Below are 27,181 nucleotides of genomic sequence, written 5' to 3'. Positions count from 1 at the left end.
CTCAATATATCTTGGATTAGACATGACCCCAAAACTCCCTTGACGGGCTATTGAAGTCGCCTTGGTCCAATCCCCACTAAGGTAGACATGACCCCAAAAATACCCTCTGTCAACACTGACCTGACACAATGACAGGAGCCGAAGCTTAGGCTATTGGAGTCGCCTGGGTCCACCTAATCTCTGATCACATAATATGCAATGCAACAACTTCGTGATTCTAATGCAAATCACCCTAATATAAATCATAGCATCCATGATGCATGAACTATGCTCATACAGTCTGTGTCTGTAGTAAAAAAGATTAAGTTTCGTTCTACTCACCTCTGCTCCTCTGGCAGAAACTGAACTGACTCTGTAATCTCTAACACTGATGACCTCCTCGATCTCTCGGGTCCAATCCTGAATCAAATGGACTCGAATGAGGTGTCAAACATACTCTTACTAACTCTTAAACAATTCCCCAAAACCCCTCTAAAAGCTCATAAAACAGTCATGCAAAGCATGCAAAAGAAGGCTGGGCAGGACACGTTCGGCGGCAGGTTCGGCGGCCGAATGTCCTCTCCAGAGACGAAACTCATGCACCTTCGGCGGCCGAATCTCAACTTTCGGCGGCCGAACCCTTTCGGGGGTAAGGTTCGGGGCCAAACCATACTCCAGAGACGAAAGTCTCCAACCTTCGGCGGCACCTTCGGCGGCCGAACCTTCCCTCCAGAGACGAAAGTCTAATCCTTCGGGGGCAGGTTTAGGCAGCCGAAACCACCTCCTCAACACGTTCGGCGGCCGAACCCTCCTTCGGCGGCCGAAGCTGGGTTCTCCAGTTAGGCAGAACCTCGCTCACCTCATACTCAACTTCCCCCAAAACTCACTCAACATGCATCTCAACACACATATCAAGCATATACTCAAAGATATGCACAAAGGGGCTTAGCCCAAGCTCAAAACCCCAAAAACAACTCAAACAACATACAAAGGCACAAAGGGTCCCTAAACCCTCACATGCACAACTCATGCAAAAACTCATGCATAACTCCCTTCTCCCTCCATAAAACTTGCTTAAAACATCATAAAACATAAGGATCAACACATACCTCGTGAAGAACAAAGGCTGGTGTGATCCCAAACTTGAAGATATGGAGATCCAAGCTCCAAAAGTCTCCAAGCTCCACCTCCTTGTTCCAAGCTCACAACTCTTGAATTCAAGGAGAAAACTCATGAAAACCTTGAAAGATTTGAAGAGAAACCATGAAATCAACCCAAGGAAAACATGAACTCACCTTAGCCCAAAAGAGAGAGAAACCTCCTCTTTTTCCAGAGCAAGGAGCCCTTTATAGGTGGTCAACCGCCCCTCCTTCGGCAGCCTAACCTGCATGCAAAACCATGCAACGTTCGGCGGCCTAACTTGGAGTTTCGGAAGCCGAACCTATAGCACTTTCGGCGGCCGAACATTACCTTCGGCGGCCGAACCTGCATTTTGCCTCCTTAGTCTTTTCTCTTCAAACCTCATATCCTTTTAACTTAAAACCATTAAAAACACTTTAAAACTTCTCTTAAACACCCTTGCTTTACCCTTCTAGCCAACTCCGACATCCTCGAATTCCACCGGACGGTAGGAATTCCGATGCCTGAGAACGCAGGGTATTACAATCTACCCCCCTTACAAAAACATTCGTCCCCGAATGTTCTTGCTCTAAAACATGCATACAAAAAAGAGACTCGGTATTACTGGCGTGAAAACTCTCGGTCTTCCTAGCACAGTAAACACAACTGAGCTAAGCAGGTGAGATCTCCGGCGATCTCCCCCTCTCTAGGAGACACCTCCAGTACTACCACAACGTCTCTTACACAGCAACAGCTTTCGCTGCACACTCTGATCCTTGCCCTTCTCTCTTCATCTGTACTAAACTAGCTGCTCCTCTCGTCTCACGACGAACTAATACTAACTTGAACTCACTTAAACACCCTTGCTTTACCCTTCTAGCCAACTCCGACATCCTCGAATTCCACCGGACGGTAGGAATTCCGATGCCTGAGAAAGCAGGGTATTACATTTTGTTTTTGCTCGCTTCTATAAGGGTATTACTGTCATTTCAGCAATTTGAAAAACCCTAGTCCTCTCTTCCTCGCTAATTCGCTTATAAAGCAAATCCCTCGATATTGTAAGACGTTTTCACAGCCTCTCTTCCGCTCCGTGTCGAACCTCGCCTTCCACAATGGTCATCTTCCTTCTTCTTCTGCTTCTAATCTCTTGTTTAGTGTATGTAATGTATCTGTTTGTCTGTGTGTTTTACTGACTGTGTATTCGGTTGTTAAATTAGGCTTCGGAGAAGAAGCTCTCAAATCCTATGCGCGAGATAAAGGTTCAGAAGCTCGTACTCAACATCTCCGTTGGCGAAAGCGGTGATCGTCTCACCCGTGCCGCCAAGGTTTTCCTTTTATTTTCCATTTCTTACGTTTCTCTTTGCTTTTTGCCTTTTGTAACATAGAAAAATGAAATTGCTTGCCTCCTCGCTGCTGATCTAAAATTATTTATTTGGTTTTAGGTGCTTGAGCAACTTAGCGGTCAGACCCCAGTCTTCTCTAAGGGTATGCTATTAATGACTTCTTTTTCTTAATTTCCTTTACATTTTATTTTTGTAAATGTTAATTTGATTTGTATCTTGTTGATAATGACATTGAGCAGCTAGGTATACCGTTAGATCTTTTGGAATCAGGCGTAATGAAAAGATTGCTTGTTATGTGACTGTGAGAGGAGACAAGGCTATGCAGTTGCTTGAGAGCGGGCTGAAGGTGAAGGAATACGAGCTTTTAAGAAGGAACTTCAGTGACACTGGTTGTTTTGGATTTGGTATCCAGGAGCACATTGATCTTGGCATCAAGTGAGTTTTATATGGTTAATTATGTTACAAGTATCTGGGTTTGAGACGGATTACGTGCGGTTAATGCATTAATCACAATGTATGTAAAATGTAGCCATGTTAATTCAGCACGCTTGTTATTTGATAAAATGCCCCAGAGAGATATAATTTCCTGGAATGCAATGATATCGGGGTATTTTGAGAATGGAGAGTGTATAGAAGGGCTAAATTTGTTTTTCCGGATGCTTGAGCTTCCAATGGCACAATTGGTACTCACTCTCACCAGACTATTCCCTTAAAGTGGGAGGTCAAGGGTTCGAGCAGTGGGGGAGGCGACCTAATTTCCTAAGGGAAATTTGGGCCAAATCCACTTGGGGAAGGATGCGTTTGACGAGAACCCAAGGGGACAAATCCTGCCTGGAACCCGTGAGGGTGAAGGGATCCGGTCGAAAGGGGCCGGGCTGTTACATAAAAAGGCGCCTTTTTATGTAACAGCCCGGCCTTCCTCTGGGTCCGGCACTGTTACCGCTCACGGCCCAGGGCTATCCCTCGCCTGGCCTCTTGCCACCTCGGGCTTTCCACTGGCGTCGTGAGCAGCTCTTAACATCCCTTCACCCTCACGGGTTCCAGGCAGGATTTGTCCCCTTGGGTTCTCGTCAAACGCATCCTTCCCCAAGTGGATTTGGCCCAAATTTCCCTTTGGAAATTAGGTCGCCTCCCCCACTACTCGAACCCTTGACCTCCCACTTTAAGGGAATAGTCTGGTGAGAGTGAGTACCAATTGTTCCAATGCTCCAATGGGGGTTTTATGGTTTTATGATTTTATGATGTATGTTTCATGTCAGGATACATGCACAGGTCAGGTTTGGGTTCAACAGATGTTCAGTTTTCATGTTTTTATGGTTAAGTTTTAATCATGTATGGGATTTGACCAGGTAATAGTATGTATGTTTGGCTTGCTACGGGTCCCGGCGGCCTTAAGCCGATCTGGATCCTAGCGCCAGTGGCGGTTCGGGCCGTTACAGAGGGGTATCGGTTTCCGGGTTGTTATAGAGCTGGGGGTGAAGAGACTGAAGCCCAAGGGAGACCTAACTTCAAGGCCGAATGGTCAGGACCGGCCCATTTAAGAGATTTCATGAACCTTGGACTAGAGATGTCATCATGGGTCCGGCCTCGTATCGGGATGGTGAAACCTAGTGGTCATCATAATTGTATTATGCAATTATGAGGATAAAATTTAAGCTAATTCAAATGGATCATTGATTGTTGGGTGCCGGGGGAGTATAAGATTTGGCTAGGCATGTTTATATTTGATTTAATTTATGTAAATAATTAGTATTAATTAAATAAATAAAAAAAAGACGAAAGGCGGAAAGGGGCAATTTGTCGGGGAAAATAAAACCAGCGGAAGAGACGGGCATATGGAGCCCACAATCATTCTATCTCCAAGAGCAAGAGTCCGATCTAACTTTGGCGCCGGATTTTTAAAATATCAGACGGATCCAACGTTCCAAATCCGCTCTTCATTTACTAGTTGACAAACTTGACCGCCTTTTTTTCTGTCAGCTTCCCTCTGTATCTGCTCTCAGGCCTTTTCATTCAGCATTGAATCATGGCCTAATAACACATTAATTCTAACTAAGCCAATTATTAAGCTCTAGCTGATCACTGATCATGCATGCACGAATACACCCAAATTTGAAGATAAAATCCAATCTATACATGGAGGAAAAAACAAAAGAAATAATTGAGACGGTTATCAACCTACATTAATTCATTATCATCGTCATCACTTGTTGAAGCCACCTTATAAAGGAGCTAGACCTAACCCTAATTCCTCCCATGTGGTTAGTTTCCACTTTCCACATGCAAATACAAAACTATTCCTTCCGAGTTAATTAGTACATCTCTTTAATATTAAATCTTTGTTTGCTACTAGTTAATGGCGGGAGTTGAAACACTCGAGAACTCTGCTGCTGCCAGTAAATCTACCAACATGGGGCAACCCACCAAAGCAGCTGCAGCCGTTCGCAGATAAGAAATGAGATAAAGAATGTATTTCTCACCCTTAATTCAAGAGTATACAGTAGCTTATATATACGGTTCTGTTCCTATAACTAAGGGAATACAAAATACAAACACACTTAAAAAAGATATTTACAGCTAATACTATCTTAACAGAACTGATCATTAACACCCCCTCGCAAGCTATGAATTCCGTTGTAGAATTCGAAGCTTGTTTTTATGCTGAAGAAACCGAGAAGTTGATAATGGTTTTGTAAAAATATCAGCAAGCTGATCAAGAGAAGAAATATATCGAACAGCAATGTTACCAGCCTTTACTTGCTCTCTCACAAAGTGAAAGTCAACCTCAATGTGCTTTGTTCGTGCTTTGAAACAAGGATTCACAGCTAAATAAGAAGCCCCTATATTATCACACCAAATAATAGTGGGATTTGGAGTGGGTTGCTTCAATTCTTTGAGTAAAGACCGAATCCAAATAATTTCAGCAGTTGTATTGGCAACAGCTCGGTACTCAGCTTCAGTGGAAGAACGAGCCACAGTCGGTTGTTTCTTGGCTGACCAAGAAATAAGATTCGGTCCCAAATAAAGAGCAAATCCTCCAGTAGAACGACGATCATGTGCACTGCCAGCCCAATCGGCATCACAAAAGGCTTGTAATCGTGTATCACTGGATGGAGTTATATATAAGCCATGATGAATAGTATCTTTGACATAACGGAGCACTCGTTTACAGGCTGCCCAATGAGTAGTCGTTGGTGCGGAAAGAAATTGACAAAGCTTGTTCACAGCAAAAGCAAGATCAGGTCGTGTAAGACAAGCGTATTGCAACGCACCAACCGTTCGCCGATAAAGATTAGAATCTGCCATTGGTTCTCCATCATTTATCTGCAATTGACAAGTAGTAGCCATAGGAGATTTGACTGAAGTAGCTTTGTCCATTTTTGTGGTTAGAAGAAGATCGTGAAGATACTTATGTTGGGAAAGAAGTATCCCGTTGGGAAGATGGTGAACTTCAATTCCCAGAAAATAATGAAGTTTTCCAAGATCACGAAGCTGGAATTCTGCAGCAATTAAAGAAATACACTCCTGCACTACCAAATCAGTGCTCCCAGTGATGATAATATCATCTACATAAAGTAGAATATAAAGAACGTTACCCCCTTGTTCCCGGATAAACAGAGAAGAATCTGTATGAGAACCTGTAAATCCAATAGTAAACAAAAATGAACTCAAACGTTGAAACCATGCTCGTGGGGCCTGCTTGAGTCCATAAATTGATTTATTCAGTTTACACACAAATTGAGGGCAACGAGAATCAGAAAACCCAGGAGGCTGTGACATGTAAACAGTTTCCTCCAAATAGCCATTAAGAAAGGCATTGGATATGTCTAATTGACGAATAGACCAACCAAGTGAAACGGCCAGAGAAAGAACAATGCGAATTGTTGTAGGTTTAATAACAGGACTGAAAGTAGCAGCATAGTCAATACCTTCAACCTGATTATAACCCTTCGCCACCAAACGAGCTTTGCATCGCTCAACAGAACCATCAGGATTCTTCTTAACTTTAAACACCCATTTGCAACCCACAATGTTGGTATGAGGTGGTTTTGGAACAAGTTCCCATGTCTTATGCTGAATTAATGCCGAAATCTCCTTACTCATCGCATCACGCCAAACTGGAAGTTTGATAGCTTTAGAATAACAAGTAGGTTCAGTCAACTCACATTGATTCTGCTCCACAGCAGTGTGAAAAGCAAAATTGCGTTTCTTGGGATTTACCCGAAGCATCATTGTATGAGTTCTGCGAGGTGGAGGTGGAGGTGGAGGCGGAGTTGAAGCTGGGGTGGTAATAATTGCAACAGCAGCAGGAGTATCCTTACTAACAGAATGACTATTAGCAGCAGAAGTGGTGGGAGATTCACAAACTAAGGCTGCTGGCATTGGTGTATTTGGAACCACAAGTTCAGTATTACGAACAGGCAAAGGCTGTGAGCTAACATCACCAGAACTTGGTACCGGAGAAGTAAGTGAAGCAGTCACAGTAAGCCATGGTGAAGGATCAAAATGACAACCAGGTTTGCCAAGTATGGAAGATTTAGCAACATTAGCTTCTTTGTACAAAAAACGATGCTCATCAACCCGAACATGCCTGCTAAGATAAATTCTTTGATCAGATGGAGTAAAACATATATAGCCATAATGATCACTAGAATACCCAAGAAAAACACTAGCTGCTGTCCGAAAAGAAAATTTGTGTTGGTTGAAAGGCCGGAGTAAAGGATACATAGTGCACCCAAAGACTCGTAGAAAATTATAATCTGGTGGTTTACCAAATAATTTCTGAAACGGAGAATTCTTGTCAAGTACTGGAGAAGGCAATCGATTAACCAAATAAGCAGCGGTAGTCATTGCAAAATTCCAAAACCGAAATGGAACTGAAGAGTGGGCAAGTAAAGCCAAACAGGTATCAACAACATGACGTATCTTCCGTTCAACAGTGCCATTTTGCTGATGAGTATGTGGACAGGTAATCCGATGATGGATACCATGATCAGTAAGATACTTATTAATAGAACGGAACTCCCCACCCCAATCAGATTGGAAGCTTTGCATTTTAGTATCAAATTGGCGCTCTACCAGTGTGTGAAACTGAACAAACACAGAATAGACATCACTCTTCCTTTTAACTGGAAACAGCCAACAAAAGCGGGAAAATTCATCAACAAATAATGCAAAATAGCGATCTCCATTAAATGATAACTCAGGAGCTGGGCCCCAGACATCCCCATGTACAAGTTCCAAAGGCTTAGTTGCAACAGAACCAGTGGGTGATAAAGACAATTGTGTATGTTTTCCTAAGCAACAAGCCTCACAAAGTTGAGATGTTTGCTTTATTGAAGGACTAGACAAACTAAATTGAGAAATAATAAAAGAAACAGTTGAGTGCTGAGGATGACCCAAACGTGAGTGCCAATCTGGTGGAGTACTACGAATGGAATTGAAAGCCCTTCTCTGTGAAACTAGTGGTAACGAAAACTTGTATACCCCATCTTCAGCTGGCCCTCTAAACAATACGTGTTTACTTGGCTTGTGCTTCACAACAAACCCATCAGAGTCAAATTTAAAAGAACAATGATTATCAATAGCAAACTGATTAACAGACAGCAACTGATTTTGCATAGAAGGAACATGTAGAATGTTATTCAATTTAAGCTGAGCATGAGGAGTAGAAACAAAACGATTCCCAATATGCTTAATAGACAAACCAGAACCATTACCTACAGTAACCTTGTCCGGTCCCGTATACTCATCTGAAATATCAAGCGCGGCCAAGTCTGGTGTCATATGATGAGACGCAGCTGTATCTGCAAACCAGGTGTTAGAGTCTTGAGAAACATGAGTAGTGGCAGTATTTGCAGTAATCTTTTCTGTATCCTGGTCATATCGTTTCCTACACCATTTTGCTTGATGATTATTTAATCCGCAAATTTGACACGGATTAGGATACCAGCGTTTAGAACCACCAGAAGATCTATTAGAACCAGAGTTGCCAAAGTTACGATTAGAACCACGTTGTGACTGAGATTGACGTGACCCATTGTTGGTTTGCCTAGCAAGATTCGCCTGAATAGAAACAGATCGGCTGGAACCCTGTATAAGAATTTCATGGGCCATTAACTGGCCAGAAAGTTCAGAGAAAGTGACCTTCATTTTGCTGGCGGAAAGCGTAGCAATTACCGGATGATACTCAGAAGGTAAGAGTCGAAAGATTGTAGCATTGAACTCATCAGTGGATATAGGGGTTCCGGCGGCAGAAAGTTCATCAGCAATCACCTTAGCCTCTCGCAGAAATTGAGAAATTGATTTATCACCAAATTGCAGATTTTGCAATGCAATATGTAACTGAACGCGCTTAGCGCTGTTGCTGGTCCCAAACGCCTCTGAGAGCGAAAGCCAGGCTTCATAAGCTGTTTCAATTCCCGTAACATAAGGCATGACTTCCTCTGTCAAAGAAGAACAGATCCAACTTAATAGTAGATGGTCTTCTTGCATCCACTTGAGATAATCGGGATTTGGCTCAGCTTGATTAGTTGTTTGATTTGTTGTGATAGGAGCTGGTACAGATGATCCATCAATGTGCCGATTAAGATTATAACACTTGATAATTGGGAGAAATTGGGTTTTCCAAGCTAGGTAATTGGTTTCCTTCAATTTTAAAGAAAATGAAAGCTGAGCATGTGGTGGTGTGGAGAATAGGCTTGAGGTTTGAAGGGAAATAGAAGGAGACGGTGAAGAAGAAAGTACAGGAGCACTGGAATCAGTGGATTGGGGAGATGTTGTCATTATAGGATAGAATGCTCTGATACCATAAGAAATGAGATAAAGAATGTATTTCTCACCCTTAATTCAAGAGTATACAGTAGCTTATATATACGGTTCTGTTCCTATAACTAAGGGAATACAAAATACAAACACACTTAAAAAAGATATTTACAGCTAATACTATCTTAACAGAACTGATCATTAACAGCAGATTTGTTGGAGTCAGGCAAAGGCCATCAGGAAGATGGGTAGCAGAAATTAAAGATTCGTCGCAACGTGTTAGGCTATGGCTTGGAACGTATGATACGCCTGAAGAGGCAGCAAGAGCCTACGATGAAGCTGCTCGTGCACTTCGCGGAGAAAATGCCCGAACCAACTTTACCTCGGTTAATAATAATACAAACTCCAACACCACACAGTATGGTTCGTCCCCGATAAATGGTGGGTTCCTGTCAGAATCTGATGTGAGGCACAGTCTTAGCTTTTCTTTGTTGAAGGCTAAATTGAGCAAGAACATACAAAGCATCATGGCCAGAACAACAGAGAGTAAGTCCACAAAAAATAGAGTAAGCGATCACTTCACTTTTGCTAGTATATTCCAGTTTAGGAGCCAACAATACCAAAAGCCAGTGGACATGAACAAAATTGAGAAAGTGGTGCAACCAAGCATCATTGTCCCTCGTGTGACAGATGATCAGCATGAACCCTCTTCATGGGAAACCTCCAGACTTTCAGAATGTAGCAATGAATGGATCAGATTGAAGGAACAGGGGCTCGATTCAGATGGATCAGATACTGGGGAAGCTAGTATTGATGATCAACGGCTTACGGACCAAATGATGGGTTGGATAGACAGGCCGGAGATTAGTGGTTGTAGAGGTGACGATTCAAGGAGTAAGAGGTTCAAGGTTTCCTCTTCTGTGGTGGTCCCACCAACTTTTAGCGGGTCTCCATTTCGCGGTAATAACTGAAGGCATGATAAACTCTATTATTGCGTGTGGTAAATCTATATAAGCATAAGCATGCAGTGGCTTTAATAATTTTGAAGATACAGTTCATGTACATTACGGGAGATAGAAGCCTTGGGAATATGATAATTGATTAAGATCAATGATGGCTAATTGAGCCATAAGAATCTGTTGACAACAACAGCAAAATAAAGCTTGCGGGTTGCTTCTGCACCTTTCGTTTGTCAACAAGTTAATTTCCTTCTTTGTGGATTTGGAGCTAGCCAGCCAGCCAGGAGTACTACTTATTTTCAACTACATGTACTGTACTTCAAGCTGTACTAATCAACTATTCTGTTTCATTTTAGAAGTTTAGAATATGAATCGTGTGAGATCAAAGTTTGTAATTTTCTCCAAACTAGAATACTGATATGTTTGAGTAATTTCTTAACAATATATATATGATGGCCATGCATTTATGGGCTGAGAGGTCCATCAGAGATATGTAACCCTCGACTAATAGGCTCCATACGAAGCCCACCAAAATAAGTTGCAAAACTGGCCCAGTGACAATGCTAACATGAGAAATGATAGACCCTCATTACAATTTCTATCTCCACTTAATTTCATGAAAAGGGCAAAAGGGCGAAGACATGAATAAGGGCAAAACCCCAAAATATGTTTAAAGCCGACACAAAAACAGCGTCACGTTTCAGTTATGCAAGTCGCAGAGCATACACGCGTCGCGTCTTGATATCCTCGCTCTATCGCCCTCCAGCTAGAATAATTTTTCTTTTTTTCAAAAAGAGTTCCTTCTCGTTTTTACCTCATTTACTGAGCATTTACTCGTGTAAAAACAACAACGAAGTCGTCTCTCTTCCTTGCTTTTCTCCCGCAATGCCTTGCCACTTCACTTCGTTTGGTAGTAGCTAAAAATCTTATAATTATAAAACTTGATCACATATTATAACTTCAATTTATTAGTTTTATTCATCAATCATATAACTAATTTATAACATTTAATAAAACATATTAAGAACTTCAAAAATGTTTAAAATAAATATCTGTATACTATAAAATATTTGAACATTAAGTAATATAATATTATTTATTTATTTGTATTTTCTATAACATTGCATTGCAATATTTTTTAATTTTTTTTATAAATCGTTCATTAAAAATCCAGAGAAAGCAGTAACACACACACACACATATATATATATATATATATATATATATATATTTGGAAATTAATTTATTTTCCGTTTTTAAAGATGAATATGTTTTGCTAAAATAGGGTATAAATGTAGTGTAGGCTATAATTAGAAGTTAATGATTGTTAATCATTACATTTTCTTTTACAAGGACCATTACATTTATCTTTGTACCAACAACATAAATAAACAAAATAAAAATCATTGCTTGTCAAACTTTAATAAAATTGTTATTTTAATATTATTTAAACACTAATCATTGTAAACCAGATATTATTAATTAAAAATATAACACTATTAGATTATAATGCTTCACGAAATTAAATTCTGTTGATAACTATTCTTAGACTAATTGATAAAATTTAATCTAATAATAAAAATACAAACACAAATGAAATAAATTAAAAATACTATTAGAAAACACTATGCTTCATTTATTGGTTCGAAAAATTACTCTCCAGTTGCAGTTTTTGCAATTGTAGTCGTCCCATTGACCTATCACTTGTAAATTGTAACCCTGTCCCCACATCACACGTGGAACCAGCTAGCCACATCAGCTCCTCGGAACGTAAAAGTTCGAAAAGCACATTCAAATTTCACCCCATCGCAACGGTTGGATCCTCTGTACTACCCACAATCATAGCCCTACAATCATCAATAATGTTCGATATTTAATCTCCTCTGTCTGCCAGAAAACATGAGAGCCCTTTCTCCAGAAACGCAGCAGAGTTAAAATAATGCGTTTTCTTTCACGCTTTACAGAATCTTAGCAGACAGCGGGCTCTGACACATTTCCTTCTAGGCGAGGATAGGAAGAAGGTTTGATTTTTGAACGTGCTTGTGATGGTCACTAAATTATGCTCTCTGTGTCTGTTAGCGTTAAAGCTCAGTTATTTGCTGTCTTTTTTTTCAAACTTCAGCTAGATGGGTCCTCAGCAGTACTATCTTGTTTATTTGCTATTTTTCAAACTGATTTCGACCGTTTAGTTATGCTTCTATGTTAGGCAGCAACAATAGCAGCTCCTGGGTACTTCTTAAAAGGGTGTGCTGGGTCGTTTAGTTTGGAGATCAAATTGAGGTTGGTTGCTGACTTTTGAGGTATTACTGCAGTCTGATTTAGAGAGAGAGACTGAAGTTTGAAGATAACGCTGTAGTGGGTTGCTGATTCCTTGAAGCATCTTGTGATCGCGATTGAGCGGAGTTGTAGAGGTTTGAAGATCAAGCTATGTGGATTGCTTTCTGAAGAAAAGGACAAATTCTAGTTCCTGAGGCTTAAAGGTTGGTTCTTGATGTGTATTTTTCTTGCTTTTTATGATCCCTACTCATTGGAAAAAGAAACTTTATTTTTTGTTCTTATATACTTTTTTATTTGGCCTTCGTTTCTTCTCTTCAAATAACCTTATATTGTTTTGTGGTGATTGATTCTTTTTTTTTTATTGGTTGTCTCATAGTCTCTGTGTTTTTTTTTTCCTTATAGAAACAGAAGCCGATACTGTAGGGGGGGAGAGAGAGAGAGAGAGAGAGATGGAGGCTTCATCTGGTTCCGGTTGCTGTAAATGGTGAAGGGCTTCGAATGTTGAGGAGAGTCAAATCAATTTGAGGTATTTTTTTTAGTGTTTTGATTTGTCTTACGATAGTTAGTGGGGTTGGTCCATTGATTCCATCTTGATAAATTTAAATGCACTCGACATGTATACAACTGTTGATAGAGACTTCTGTCGTCTCTTCGAAGGGAAGTCTCTCTTTCTCTCTCACAACCTGGCTTTACCTATATTTACGAGGATAAAATTGGGAATACGGCTAAGAATCCTGTCTTGTCTTCACCCCAATACTGTCCAGAAAACAAACCTGTTGCCATGCTCTAGCTCTACCTTCTTCACTGTTGAAGAGTAAAGTTGCAGAATTTCCTCTTTCACTTCCCATCATACCCTTATTAGCCGGCAAAATACCTGCAGTGATATTCAAAAGGGTATTTTGGGTATTTGGAAGAAAAGCATTAGCCGACAGTTTTGTTAATTGAGCAGCCGAGTTAAAAAAGTAACTTGTTCTATTTACATGATTGGATCCATGATTTTTTTATTTTCTTTGTGAAAGTTGTTTAGTATTGTCATTATAGTAGATTTAATTTTGGTTGGCATTTAATGATCACTTAAAAAGAAGCAATGGGCATGACTCGTGTGGGCACCTTTATAAGGCCCTTTTGATTTTGTTGGTCGCTTCTTGTTTTCAATGAAACAAAGCTTTGTGTGATCATACCAGATTCTCGAAGCTCTTGATGTTGGCCTATTTGTTTTTTTGTTTCAGTTTAATTTAAAACCAGTACCCCTCTGTTTATGAGTTATACCTGATGATTGCAACTTCTTCTCTGCTTTTCAATTTTCTATGCAAATATTGTATCTTTCTCTTCTCTCCTTAGTTGAGTCATCACTTCTGAGAGTTGTTTTTTTCCTATAATTCAGTTGGTGCAGCTTTCTTGACCAATCTGATCCTTACCGTATAGAAATCATGGTGGAAGATACTGGAGAAGAAGTCATAACAGAGATTCAATCAGTTGAGGAGTGTCTATCACATGCTCAAGGACTTGTTCCCTTGGCACTTGATGCGGCCAAAGCTGTGAAGGGGTTTCCTGGTAGATGGAAGATGATAATTTCCAAGTTGGAGCAGATCCCCTCACATTTATCTGACTTGTCAAGCCACCCTTGCTTCTCCAAGAATGCGCTTTGCAAAGAGCAATTGCAGGCTGTGTCAAATACACTGAAAGAAGCGATTGAATTGTCAGATTTATGTAACAGTGAGAAATATGAGGGTAAACTTAGGATGCAGAGTGATCTTGATCGTTTATCTGGGAAATTGGATTTGAATTTACGAGATTGCGAGCTTTTGATCAAGACTGGGATGCTTGGTGAAGCAACTTTGCCTTTGGCTGCAGCTGGTTCATCAACAGAACTTGAGGCTTCCATTCATGGCAATACAAGGGAATTGCTTGCTCGGCTTCAGATTGGGCACTTGGAGGCGAAGCACAAAGCTCTTGACAGCCTCGTTGAGGTCATGAAAGAGGATGAGAAAACCGTTTTGGCTGTTCTTGGCAGATGCAATATTGCTGCTCTTGTCCAGCTATTAACTGCAACCTCTCCTCGTATCCGGGAAAAAACTGTTAGTGTAATCTGCTCGCTTGCAGAATCTGGAAGATGCGAGAATTGGCTTGTTTCTGAAGGTGTTTTACCACCTCTAATAAGGCTGGTTGAGTCAGGTAGCACACTAGGCAGAGAGAAGGCCACCATCTCACTCCAGAGATTGTCAATGACGACAGAAACAGCCAGGGCAATTGTTGGACATGGTGGGGTTCGGCCACTGATTGAAATCTGTCGAACCGGTGATTCAGTATCACAGGCTGCAGCTGCTTGTGCTTTAAAGAACATATCGGTTGTACCTGAGGTTAGACAAAACTTAGCCGAAGAAGGTGTTGTGAAAGTCATGATCAATCTCCTAGATTGTGGAATTCTACTAGGATCCAAAGAATATGCTGCAGAATGCTTGCAGAATCTCACTGCCAGCAATGACAACCTAAGGAGGATTGTTATTTCAGAAGGTGGAATCCGAAGCCTGTTGACGTATCTAGACGGTCCACTGCCTCAAGAATCTGCAGTTGCTGCATTAAGGAATTTGGTTACCTCAGTTTCTATAGAAATGTTGGCATCTCTTGGTTTCCTACCTCGATTGGTTCATGTCCTTAAATCTGGATCATCAGGGGCACAACAAGCTGCTGCGTCTGCAATTTGCCGGGTTTGCAGCTCAACTGAGATGAAAAAATGGGTGGGTGAAGCTGGATGCATTCCTCTACTTGTCAAATTGCTCGAGGCTAAATCAAATGGTGTTAGGGAAGTTTCAGCGCAAGCAATTTCAAGTTTGGTGACCCTTTCACAGAATTGCAGAGAAGTTAAAAAGAATGAGAAAAGTGTGCCAAATCTGGTCCAATTGCTTGATCCAAGTCCACAAAACACAGCAAAGAAGTATGCTGTGTCCTGCTTAGCCTCACTTTCTTCAAGCAAGAAATGTAAAAAGCTAATGATTTCCTATGGAGCAATTGGGTACCTCAAGAAGCTTACTGAGATGGACATCCCGGGGGCTAAGAAGCTGCTTGAGCGGTTGGAAAGAGGGAAATTAAGAAGTTTGCTCAGCAGAAAATAGAAAAAACATTATCTGTATCCATCTTTTGTATGATAAAGTTTGTAATTTTTCCCCATGTAGTCTCTGTTTCATTATCTGTATGAAACAATGTAACTGAGTGATGAACTGAAGCAATCAAGTGTGCTAATCTAAGCAATCAAATATTATATTTATATAAATATATAAGATTCCCAAATTTATCTTCTTTGCTTCACCTCTCCTCTTTTCTACAGAGGCAACCTTGCTGAAGATGACATATCTGGTCCCATCCACTTGTTTGCAGGGTAAGTTTTCATCTACATGTCCAATTCGATGCTAGTTTTCGTTACTATTTAGCTCTTGTTTCACATTTCTCTTCATGTTTTAAACATTTTGTTACTTTATGTCTTTTATGGTATGCCAATCTATATCATGTCCAAAACATTGCTTCAACACTCCTTTACTTATAATATTGAGTTTTTTTCCTCGAGTTGTTTAAAACTATAGCAAATATTTTGGGTGCCAAGGGTCTGCATACCCAAATACATGTCTATTTATTCAATTTTAATATAAATATCACTGAATTAAACCCATGACTACACGAGTTTCAAATATTTAATCGAATTTTCTTTAGGGGTGGCGGCTAATAATAGAATGTTGAACGACCAATTAAATAAGAAGAAAAAAAAAGTCAAAATGTTAATATTCCAATATTAACATTGGTGTTGCCTTGGAATTCATATTAAAAATGCAAACCATATGTTTAAAGCTACGTACATTATACTCTTTTTTTTTTCATTGTAATCTTAATCATAACATTTAAATATGCATGCATTAATAATTAAAAAATAATTTAAATAAAAAAATAAAAATAACGTGCGAAGTATGGGAATGACAATGCAAGTGTAACCGTCTTCTACATTATTAACTACAGATATGCTTACGTAAAGACGGTGACCAGCGGAAGCCACAGCCATTAGATTTGATATTAGTGAATCGGAACCAACGGTTGAGATCGATGATGCGAGTGACCAAGACCAAAGGTCAACAAAACAGAAGCGCAGACGCAGGTGGTGGTGGTGGTGGTGTAAAGAAATAAATCTGTTTTGTTTTGTTGCTAGCGAAAAGAGAGAGCCAAACACGCCATTATCAGAGGTCTATCATTAATATTAGCTCAACGGAGATCAGAGAAGCAAAAGCAGACACAGATTGCTGACGCTGCCTTTTTCCTTTATCTCTTTTGGGTGATGTAGATTTTCCTTCTCTTTTTTTTTTTTTTTTTCTCTTAGACAGAGATAGAAAGTGAAGAAAATAAAGGAGATTGTGGTTTTCGAGACTAAATCCATCGGGCACTCAATTCGGTACTGGTATACTCTCTCTCCAGCCTTCTCAGTTCTCGTGTATTGAAATTGCAAACCCTCACCATTTTTATTGCTGATCTTTTCTTTTTGAGGTATATATGTGATATGTTGGTGTCTATTTGATGCTTTTTGCTGCGTTTTATCTTTTGTTCTCGCGCAATTCAAGTACGTGATTAATATGTTTGCTAATCTGGTTTTACTGAGTTTCTTTCCACTCAGAAGTTTCTCTATTTCTTTATTAGTTTTATAATCTTTCTACTTTTTCTCGCTGATGGTTGATTGTAAATTTGAATTTAGCATGATTAGGATTTCTTTGTTTCTATCTTGCCTTTTTATGGCGGTGGTATTAAACGAATCGCAAAGGAGGATTTTTTTTTTTTTCCCTTCAATTTTTTTCTTCGTAATTTATTTCTTATTAGCAGCCCAACGCGGAATCCTTAATTTTACGTAAAACATTTGAAGAAAACTTTTTGTTTACATAAGATATGCCTTTTTGTTTACAGTTGAAGAAAACTTTTACTTTTTCTTATATCTGCTGATTTTCTACCTTTTATCTGACTTAATTTTACTGATTTTAAGAGTAAACATTTCATTTCTTATAGGGGAGGGTTTAGCTTCGGTCGCTAATGATTAACTAGTATGACTAGCTATGCCAAGTGGTACAACCATAATTACTTTTACATTATTCGTATTTGATTCTAAAATTTTTATGATTTCACCTCTTTTGTGTCATGCAAATGCTCAACTGAGAAGTTCTGTTTGGAGTGTTACAGCTCTCCCCCTCCAGAAACCAAGAGGGAAAGGAGGCCCCGCAATTTCTTTTTTTGATTTTCGAATGTATGTTTTCACATGTCCTTGTTGTTCCTCTATTTCTTTTTTGAGTTAACAAGTACTATGTAAATCTGCAGTTGTTTTCTGGACTAAAAAATGAGTTCTTTGGAGGCAACTAGAGCCGAACTTGGTTTATTAGTCTTGTATCTGAACAAAGCTGAAGCCAGAGACAAGATCTGCAGGGCAATTCAATATGGTTCAAAATTCTTGAGTGATGGACAGCCCGGTACAGCTCAGAATGTTGACAAATCAACCAGCTTGGCCCGGAAAGTTTTCCGACTTCTTAAGGTTAGGTTTCAAATTACAACTAACTTTAGTTAAGTTGCATTACATCTGGTTCTGTTTGTCAGGCAAGTGCCTGTTGTGATTCACTGCTGTAAGAAACTTGTTTCTTGTCTATTTTTATGGGAAAACAAAAGCATATGACATACTTGGTGGAGGTTGAAATTGCTTTATATTGGTTATGCGTTTGTATCTTGGCAAGAATGGTTGGTGTGAATGAGCTGTTAGTGAACGAAAACTTTTTGCCTTTTTCAACATTTGATACCATTATATTCTTCATGCTGCCCGTAGAATCTGATACAATATTACTTGCTTTTATATTTGCTTTCTAGCATGCTTTATGCTTTTTGTGTTGTTGAATTGCAGTTTGTCAATGATCTGCATGCTCTTATTAGCCCTGTCCCCCAAGGAACTCCTCTGCCTCTTGTTTTGTTGGGAAAGGTATGAACGGATAGTTAATATTTGTTTTGTAAAATCAATTTTATCTTCCTCTTCCTCTCTTAGTGACTTCATCACTTGCTGCATATTTCAGTCAAAAAATGCATTATTGTCAACTTTCTTATTCCTTGATCAAATCGTCTGGCTTGGCAGATCTGGAATCTACAAGGTATGAACCGCTCATCCGTACATACATTTTGGATATTCGTTGTTGGATTCCGTGACAGTTATTGTTTCCATTTTGATAGAATAAAGAACGCACTGAGCTAATTGGCCGGATATCTCTTTACTGTTGGATGGGATCCTCAGTCTGCACTACCTTGGCAGAGGTTTGTAACCCCTCTCTCTCTCTCCCTCCCACCCCCTCTCTCATTTTTCTCTTTTTAATTTTTTCCCCTGGAAACTGACTTCAATTGGCTATATTCACCTCAGACCCTCCCATACGCTCGCCCTTTCATAAAGAAAAATTAGAAACAGGGAGAGGAAGGGAGAGAGAGAAAGAGAGAGAAGAGAGTGAATGAAGAGATAAGAGAGGATAGAAAAAGGAAGGCCTTTTGATTATCTGTATGATGTGCTCCATTCTTTTTACATCAGATTGGAGAGCTTGGAAGGCTTTCTGCATCAATGAGGAAGCTAGAGAAGGAGCTCAAGAACAGTGATAAATATCAGGTATGTATACTGTGTTATCACTGTGGGGCTGTGGGCTCACAAGTACAGTTGCTCATATATAGCATCCCATTGAACCGTTGTTATCGCTTCATTACTGTACAATCACTTAATGCAGAACGAACAATATCGTGCTAAACTTCAAAATTCAAATGAGAGATCACTGGCTTTGATCAAGGCAGCCATGGATATTGTAGTTGCAGTTGGTCTACTTCAACTGGCACCCAAGAAAGTTACCCCTCGTGTAACAGGAGCCTTTGGATTTACTACCTCTTTAATTTCTTGCTATCAGGTACCTAGATATATGTATATGCGTGTAATATATTGTACATGGGTTGGACATGAAAGATTTCATTGATTTGAGCTATCCAAAATTTGGGATGTGGGTATAGTCTGTCTACTGATGGATTTCCACATTTCTGTTTTGCAGTTGCTTCCATCACGACCAAAAGCCAAGACGACATAAAGATACAAATGTGTACTGTTTAGGAGGTGGGGTCATTGAAAATAATTGTTTGAACTTGTGATATAAAGCCCCTCTTGGTGTAAGCTTTTGAGCAATATGCTTCATTCCAGCTGACCTTGAAAGGCTTCTCGCTTTTTGAAGCCAACTATTAAGCGTGTCATCTGCTTATTTGCAATGGTAATAATATATTGATGTTATTTCTCTTTCGTATTTCTATCCGCGCGGTTGATTATTTGAATTTTAATTAACTAAAACTAAAATGGAACTAATTCCTATTTAATTGAACAATAATGATCATATAGCTCAACAATTGCATCATCAAAATGTTATATGAAAAACCTTATTTAGAGGTTTTTATCACCACGCAACATATTTGTAACAGTTAGAGATGAATTTGAAGTTTATCAAGAAAAAAAAAATAACAACTGCAGTCTTTTCCAAGATCTAATATAGTAATGTCGATGTCACGAAAAAGCTAGGTCAGAATAAAATCGAAATTACGAACCAGTGCCCTCTTTTGAGTCGCATTAGATTAGCATAAGCTGCCTTGCCTGATTATGATAGACTACGCTGCATATGAAGAACTTCCTATATATAGCATAGGTTTGTTGCAACAGGAAACTCTAACCTGGCCGCCCCATTATCATGTTAATATGTTCCAATGCGATAAACCCCTTCTATGGCGGACCACTCTGAAACAGGTTCAGTTATTTTTTATCGATTTACTTCAATAAATAGACAAAGCCAGTATGGTCACTTAAAATTTAGCTTGAAATGGATACCCTTTCACTAGTCCAATTTGCGATATTCTTCCGACTGTCTATTTATTGGCTAATCTATGAATTTGCTTTTACCCTCCTTAGAAAAAAAAAAAATTACCACATTCACTAACAGATAAAATAGAAACAAAGACAATAACGTGATGGTAATAAATTCAAAGAAAACATATAGAAGTGATATTTATCCGCAACGGAGGAAATGCACATCTTGATCAGAAAAAGGCTACCCAGATTCACTTTCACTTGTGTCAACATTTTGAATTTGTTATTCATCCCAAAAGCATGGACCAGGAAAGTTTTAACTTATTATAGTAAATAGGCTCAGAGAGCCATCCCTTCATCTAATTCATCCTCTTCATTCCAATCATACTCAACAACTACACCTTGTCCCCGCAGCAAATTCACAATCTGCTCCAGATCTCTCACACGTCCCTCCAAAAGCTCATCAGGAAGTGGACGGGATCCGTTTTCAGGTAAGCTTGGTTGTGTGTAACTCAGCGCTTTTAAGGCAAATTTACCAGAGGGTTCTATAATATCAACGCTAAATGCAGGTGATAAAGGTCGGCCAATAACTTGAACGTGAGAGACGCTGCAACATGACCAAACAAATAAGTCAGAAAACAAAGACTATCATTGCTAATAATCAAGGATCCAATTAAGGAGCCCAGGAATATCAGAAAACCAAACCAGACCAATGAAAGAGAGTGTGCGGAACAAACCATATATAGAATAAGCCATCCATATCTTGTCTCTGAACCCTACCCAACAGCTCAACTTGCAAAATTCCACCTATGCAAAGAACAGGCTCAGGAAGCTCAAACTTCTGCAAGCGATTCTCCTGTTCATGTAAAAGTCATTAAGCAAATAGTCAATCGATAATTTAAGCATTTGGGGATGGGGATTGTAATTATTCATCAATAGGTTACAAACCCCAAACAAAAGTAAAGGTCCAATGTCAACAAAATCATATTTTTAGACAAAGTCACCAAAACTATTCTCTTCACCAGAAATGGTGTGGTTTTAAAACATTTCAATAAATAATGCCAAACTCTATGGAGTAATGTAATAAAATGGTGCTCCAGAAGAAATAGCAATTCTGATTATTTTTGTTGTTCTATTATCACAAATGCAAAGAAATCCCAACTTGATCATCCGTGATCACCATTCTTTCTTGCAAGTTGACTGGCAAGAGTGAGTTACTTTTAGTTGAGAGATACGGTAGTCTCATTTTACGAGTATAATGATGTTTGGAAAGAAACAAGTACAACATACCTGAACCATCGCAAACTCTGGTGAAGTGTAAGTCCATATGAAATTGTCATCCGCACAATTATCGCTTGGCTCACCCATGGGATCATCCACTGCGGCTTTGGGATGACCCATACGGAAGCGCACTGATTTGGCGGAATATATTGGGGAACCCAACTGAAAAAAGGCTGACCATAACAGCATAACTTACATCACTAAACACCAGACTGAACATCAAGGAACAACAGAATAAAGGTAAAAAGATATCTGAAGAATTCACAAACTCTATGAAAATTCAGAGTAATAACCTTGAAAAGGTCGTACACTGATTTCCGTGATGACACAAATATCAGCAACTAGCTTATATGTAAGTGTCTCAGCCACTGCTGGATTACTTTGCCCTTTACTTGACCAGTATGAAGCTCTCCTTGAAACTCTGTCTCGCGGTTCAAGAGTATTGCGAATGCTTTCTTCTGGATAATTATCAGTGCTAGAAGCACTTATTGCATCAGCAATGCATCCTCTTAGAGCAAATAATGTACAGCCTCGAGCTAAAAATGCATACACTCTGTGTTCTCTCTCCAAAGTTTCCCATTCTACAGATTTGCTGCATCCAACTTCTGAAGAACTTTTCACACAACTGTTTGGTTCAATGATGCGGTCTACTATATGCAAGGAAGGAAACATTCTCAAGCACAGCTGCTTACAAAGACCATTCGCAATCACTGAAAAAAGTTAAATCCAATTAATACCTATAGAGACGAAATCTAAACTTTAAAATTTCCCAAGGTTTACTCTATCTGAAACCTCCATCAGTCACCAATATTTCAATTAAAGAAAGTATTGAGCAAGTGAAGTCCATTACTCCAAAAGTTCAGTTACAGTTTTTCTCATGAGCATGACAGAAAACTAAACAAGAGAAAATAATGAAAACCTACAGTGATACTAACAACAAAAGAGTACAGAAGACTTTTACGAAATTGAACATGTAGAAAGTGGCGTAAATTGGAGGATAATAGAAATCAACTGGGATTATCACACAATGCACAAGTATGACAAAAGCTCAATATCAAAAAGATCAAAACAAAAATGAAAGTTCCCAAAAGGGGTATTGTTTGACATGACGAATCAGTAAACGTGTTATCAATGCCAGAAAACATTAAATATCACTACTAGCACTTAGTTTTGCACATAGACAACACGCAAGGGAAAAAAAAAAAAAAAAGTTTGGCCGGCCAAAAGATTAAAAACATGAAATTGAATCCTGCTAATTACAATCAAACAACAAATAAAAATGCAACACATTAAGAATCTGTAGGGATATAATGAATGTAAAGCAGAAGTGCAGGAGCAGTATAACCACTCACCAAACTCTCGCCAAGAACGTGAAACAGAACTAACACGCACGAGATCTGATGGATCCTCCAAACACATGAGAATCCTCATCAACATGTCGTAATCAAGCCAACTAAAGAAGTCGACACATGTCTCCATTTCAAGCAGCTTATAAATACCTATGGATGTTATTAGAATAAGCAAATTTTGCTTCTCTGCAAATAAGCCAACTGAAGGAAATAACTTAAAAGGCAAAGCTTGCTGTCCTCTTGAACCTCAAGACCTATTTTGAAACAGACCATAACATATCAAGAGCTTAAATAAATAAGATAAATAAAAGTTGAAAGACACTTCCAGCCCTGTGAAATGTAAATGCTTGCACAAATAGAGAGAATTCATAGATCCATCGAAATGACAATTATCTCATGATATCTACTGTTCAAAATAATGTCTAATGATATGATAAGAGAAGTTAAAAAAAAAGCAGTAGCAACATTCTGAAGGAAAGACATGAATGAAGAAGAGAAGCTCAAAATTTTCCAACAAGGAACTGGTCCTTATTCCACCAAACCCTATTGACAAAAATAATTTCACATAAGCAAGCACATGATCATTGATCAATGAGTCCAACTAAATAGCTAGACACAATCAACAAATTCAAACACATACCAAACACGTCAAGAACGAAATTTTCAAAATACCCAGAAAAACAATTATAAGGGCTTTATCAAACCCCTCACTGAATTCAACATCAAACATTCAGAAATATAATCTGTTATTTAAAGTAACAAAAGGCGACAAATTCAGAAAATGGATAAGATGTTATGACCGAAGGGAACCGAGCAAAATGCTAAAAAAAAAGGAAAAAGTAAAAGAGGTATTCACAGAGATAAAAGTATTGGAGAATAAGAGAGCTGTAGCTAAGAAGAGAGAATCAAATTCCTACCTTTGTTGACGAAAACAAGTATCCATCGCCCAAAAATCCAAACCCTAGAGAGAGAGAGAGAGAGAGAGAGAAGTTGGTGGTGATTATTGAAACACAGAAAGATGGCGTACAAAAGAAAGGCAGAGAACGAGGCTGGACAATGGGTCTCTAGCCTTGTAAGTTGTATCTATAATATTAAAATCAATAATTCCTATTTTTTTTATTTATAATATAAACTAATAATTGCACTTTACTTACTTTTTTTCTAAAAAAGAAAAAAAAGAAAATCTATAAATATCGTGATCAGTCCAGCGGCGGGGCGCCCATTGCTTTCTTATTTAAAATTTAATCTTAAAAATGATAATTAGTTTTCTTTTATTTAATTATTAATTCAGAGTAAATCAAACTAAAATAAAAAAAAAGGTCGTGTTAATCGCTAAATTAAGTTAATTAAATTTTATTAGTTTAAAACATTTCATTAATTAAAATTTTTAAAATTTTAAAGTATTATTATTCAAAATATTATAAATTTCATTAACTATATAATATTTAAGAAATAAATTGATCCTTTTTCTAATTTTTTATATGAATTTCAGTTGAATACTAATTGTGTAAACCAATAATAAAAGATAAATAAATCAAATATTAAAATAAAACACATATAATTAATAATTCCCCAATCAAACAGTCGTTATCTGATCCATAGAGTTTTTTAATAAAAACAAATAAACACTCTACAATTTTAGGGATGACGTGTGTGATCTGATCTGATGAGGATGACAGCAGACAGAGCTCAAAATAAAGATCTGGATGTTGCTTCCACTATAACATAACCCCACTCTACTTTCAATTATCTATAATTTTTAAGTAAATTAAATATTTTTGTTAACTTCATACAATTATTCATTTTTCTTAAGTTTGGCTTATTTTATATATTATAAAATTTATTAATTAAAACTCTATTTTATGAAAAATATTTTTTTATTTTTTAACATTTAAAATATTTAAAAATTTAATTAATAAAAAATATTTTTTAATAAAAAAATGAATTAATTTTAAAAAATAATAATATTTTATTTACTAACAATTATATATTTAAATTTATTAATAAATTTTATTTTTAAATTAAAATTAATCAATAAATAATAAATTATCTCAATAAATAATGGTTAAAAAGTTAAAAAAAAAACAAAATCATATTTATGTATTTAAGAAATAGGGGGAAAATGTTGAATTTCTTGCTTTGGATATTTACATGATTCATCAACTCGTTTTACACATGTACAATTGCACGGCATTGAGCAACCATGATGAAAAATAATAAGATGGACAGAAATCAAATGGTTCGTCACATCTTCAATGTTGTGCTAATCTCAGTGCCTAAGCTACTTGGGTATATAAAAACAGCATCTAAACAAAGCCCTCCTTTGGTGTGAGTGCAATCAATTTGTGTCAACGAAAATTTAATATTTGTCAATTCATTCGGATGCAATACAACAAAATCTCCCACATGGTAGTTAACCCAGTTTCCAGGATTTTCCAGGAAACATTCAGACGCAGCATGTTGACCATCTGAAGTTGTTAGCTCAAACTTTACAGGTTTTATATCCCAACCATGGATGTGCTCTGTGTTACAAACTCTGCGACCCATTTTCTTCGTGGGCTTGCCCAGCTGCACTCTGAAAAATAAGCTATATTTTCCTGCTGGAAACTGAAACTCTAACTCTCCATCCACTTCAAGCCACCAAATGTGATGAAGATATGCTACTTTCTGAAATCTAAATATATCCAAAAACAGAGCAATTTATCAATGAAAAAAATATTTAAAACGTAATTAATTCAAATGAAAGCATAAAAAGAAGATTAGAAACGATGGGATGAACAACGAACGCTGATCTCACCTTGATTCATCAGTAGAAATACAGTTCCAGTATCTCCTGTCGTCAATCCCAGTAATAGTTAAAGCCTTGGAAGAAATCGATAAGCAAACTCCAGCTGTATTCTTATCCAGCCATATTTCCTGAACACAGCCAAAATCTCTATTCTATCAGCAAAGCTGAAGCGTCAACAACAAAAACAGATAGATAGGAGATGAATATATGTACTTTTGTGCCACCATCAAAAGGGATTGGCCTGCACATCCGGGCATAAAGATCTTTCTTCCCTAAGCCTGCCATAGTTTTGTCATCATCCAACACTTTGTCCAGTACAAACCGATAGTTCGAAGGCAGCTTTGTTTCCCAGATAAAATCAGCGGAAGAAGCACCGTGAAAGGCTCGATTTAGCCGAGCTAAATTACAGATCTCAAGCGGGTCCAAGTGCATTAGAACCAACGCCACGCAGCTCTCTGGTATATCGTCGAGCCTTGGCTTGGATGAAGGACCCTCACCATCTGCGTGAGACGTCGTATGTGATTCATTGGCACCCATGAAAAAAATATCAAAATCCCCTTAAACCCAAAACCCTGAATTTGCAGAAACGATTCTTATTCTATTATCAAAATCTGAACTTGTGACAAAGGAAACCGGAATGGCATCAGCATTTATATGGCCCTTTTTTTTTTCCGAGTAAAACTGCATTTATATGGTTAAAAAGCTGGCTTTATGAGCGTTTTTTTTTTTTTCCGGGGGGGGCTTAAAAAGCTTATTTAAATTAAAATACATTAAACTATTGTTAGATGAATTTAGATCTTCATTTAAAAATATTGTCAAGAATTTAAAGAATTATTCTTAAAAATAATTTTTTTAGGAAGAGATGAGTATATATTATAGATAATTGATTGTTAATGAAATATTAATATTAAAAATATTAATTTATTTGGTGCAATATTGTTAAAGCACGTATGGTGTCAAATCTTAGCTTATCCATAATAGTATAATATAATATAATATATAATATAAATAAAGATAAACAGAAAGTCCGATGTTTTAAGGTTTTTTAGATGCGTGGAATCGCGGTCAACACAGGGGGAAAGCGCGTGTAAAATTTTTTATGGATAAATATTGGTACGTGGCAATGTCTCAATTTATTTTATTTTATTATTTTCATAAAGGAAGAGATTTGGATAAAGCTTGCGCCATTCCGGATAATACGTGGTTCCTGCATCCATGTTTGTCTTGCGTTTGAATTCTTTGCATATGATAATTTATATAACAATGATTTTTTTGTTCTTTTCAATTTTTTGAATTATATCACTTAAAATATTTTTTCTTAAAAGAAAACAAAAAATATTTTCTTTAACGAATCGAATAAAAAAAATGCCAAAATCAAAATCAGACACTCTCATTTTCAAGTTTTCATGGGATGAAATAAATAATTGTAGAGTTGTGCGTGTTCA

At 38.0% G+C, this 27,181-nt stretch overlaps 5 protein-coding genes across 11 annotated transcripts; 3 read left to right on the top strand and 2 right to left on the bottom strand.

Annotated features, from left to right (window-relative positions):
- Nucleotides 1-2,159: 2,159 nt before the first annotated feature.
- On the top strand, nucleotides 2,160-2,917 carry LOC122721766 (60S ribosomal protein L11-like). Its single transcript, XM_043950575.1, has 4 exons — nucleotides 2,160-2,213; nucleotides 2,316-2,423; nucleotides 2,541-2,583; nucleotides 2,681-2,917. The coding sequence occupies exons 1-4, from the start codon at nucleotides 2,211-2,213 to the stop codon at nucleotides 2,878-2,880; spliced, it is 354 nt and encodes a 117-aa protein (XP_043806510.1). The 5' UTR covers nucleotides 2,160-2,210; the 3' UTR covers nucleotides 2,881-2,917.
- Nucleotides 2,918-12,004: 9,087 nt separating this feature from the next.
- On the top strand, nucleotides 12,005-16,795 carry LOC110615781 (vacuolar protein 8). Of its 5 annotated transcripts, none has more exons than XM_021757906.2 (5): nucleotides 12,005-12,186; nucleotides 12,372-12,645; nucleotides 12,845-12,968; nucleotides 13,868-15,818; nucleotides 16,448-16,795. In XM_021757906.2, the coding sequence occupies exon 4, from the start codon at nucleotides 13,873-13,875 to the stop codon at nucleotides 15,553-15,555; it is 1,683 nt and encodes a 560-aa protein (XP_021613598.1). In that variant the 5' UTR covers nucleotides 12,005-12,186; nucleotides 12,372-12,645; nucleotides 12,845-12,968; nucleotides 13,868-13,872; the 3' UTR covers nucleotides 15,556-15,818; nucleotides 16,448-16,795. The 5 variants fall into 5 exon arrangements, with proteins under 5 accessions (XP_021613598.1, XP_021613605.1, XP_021613580.1 ...); XM_021757888.2 differs by having other exon boundaries at nucleotides 12,015-12,186; nucleotides 12,376-12,645; nucleotides 13,827-15,818; XM_021757879.2 differs by having other exon boundaries at nucleotides 12,015-12,186; nucleotides 13,827-15,818.
- On the top strand, nucleotides 16,597-19,767 carry LOC110615828 (peroxisomal membrane protein 11C). Its single transcript, XM_021757985.2, has 8 exons — nucleotides 16,597-16,880; nucleotides 17,783-17,993; nucleotides 18,354-18,428; nucleotides 18,520-18,594; nucleotides 18,674-18,754; nucleotides 19,020-19,094; nucleotides 19,210-19,383; nucleotides 19,522-19,767. The coding sequence occupies exons 2-8, from the start codon at nucleotides 17,802-17,804 to the stop codon at nucleotides 19,555-19,557; spliced, it is 708 nt and encodes a 235-aa protein (XP_021613677.1). The 5' UTR covers nucleotides 16,597-16,880; nucleotides 17,783-17,801; the 3' UTR covers nucleotides 19,558-19,767.
- A 654-nt stretch (nucleotides 19,768-20,421) lies between these two features.
- LOC110615809 (F-box protein At4g00755) lies at nucleotides 20,422-24,019 on the bottom strand. 3 transcript variants are annotated; one of them, XM_021757959.2, is made up of 6 exons: nucleotides 23,866-24,019; nucleotides 22,952-23,202; nucleotides 21,909-22,309; nucleotides 21,609-21,761; nucleotides 21,056-21,174; nucleotides 20,422-20,925 (listed from the first exon to the last, which is right to left on the bottom strand). In XM_021757959.2, exons 2-6 carry the CDS (start codon nucleotides 23,076-23,078, stop codon nucleotides 20,658-20,660), a joined length of 1,068 nt encoding a protein of 355 aa, XP_021613651.1. In that variant the 5' UTR covers nucleotides 23,079-23,202; nucleotides 23,866-24,019; the 3' UTR covers nucleotides 20,422-20,657. The 3 variants fall into 3 exon arrangements, with proteins under 3 accessions (XP_021613651.1, XP_021613632.1, XP_021613642.1); XM_021757940.2 differs by having other exon boundaries at nucleotides 21,609-21,772; nucleotides 21,893-22,309; nucleotides 23,866-24,018; XM_021757950.2 differs by having other exon boundaries at nucleotides 21,609-21,772; nucleotides 21,893-22,309; nucleotides 22,952-23,098; nucleotides 23,866-24,006.
- A 1,024-nt stretch (nucleotides 24,020-25,043) lies between these two features.
- On the bottom strand, nucleotides 25,044-26,541 carry LOC110615822 (F-box protein PP2-A13). Its single transcript, XM_021757973.2, has 3 exons — nucleotides 25,950-26,541; nucleotides 25,746-25,864; nucleotides 25,044-25,622 (listed from the first exon to the last, which is right to left on the bottom strand). The coding sequence occupies exons 1-3, from the start codon at nucleotides 26,271-26,273 to the stop codon at nucleotides 25,193-25,195; spliced, it is 873 nt and encodes a 290-aa protein (XP_021613665.1). The 5' UTR covers nucleotides 26,274-26,541; the 3' UTR covers nucleotides 25,044-25,192.
- Nucleotides 26,542-27,181: the final 640 nt, after the last annotated feature.

This window comes from Manihot esculenta, chromosome 1, assembly GCF_001659605.2.
Source record: "Manihot esculenta cultivar AM560-2 chromosome 1, M.esculenta_v8, whole genome shotgun sequence".
In the NCBI taxonomy this organism is placed as follows: domain Eukaryota; kingdom Viridiplantae; phylum Streptophyta; class Magnoliopsida; order Malpighiales; family Euphorbiaceae; genus Manihot; species Manihot esculenta.
Note: the sequence above shows the minus strand (reverse complement) of the source record. Positions and strands in the feature narration are given on the sequence as shown.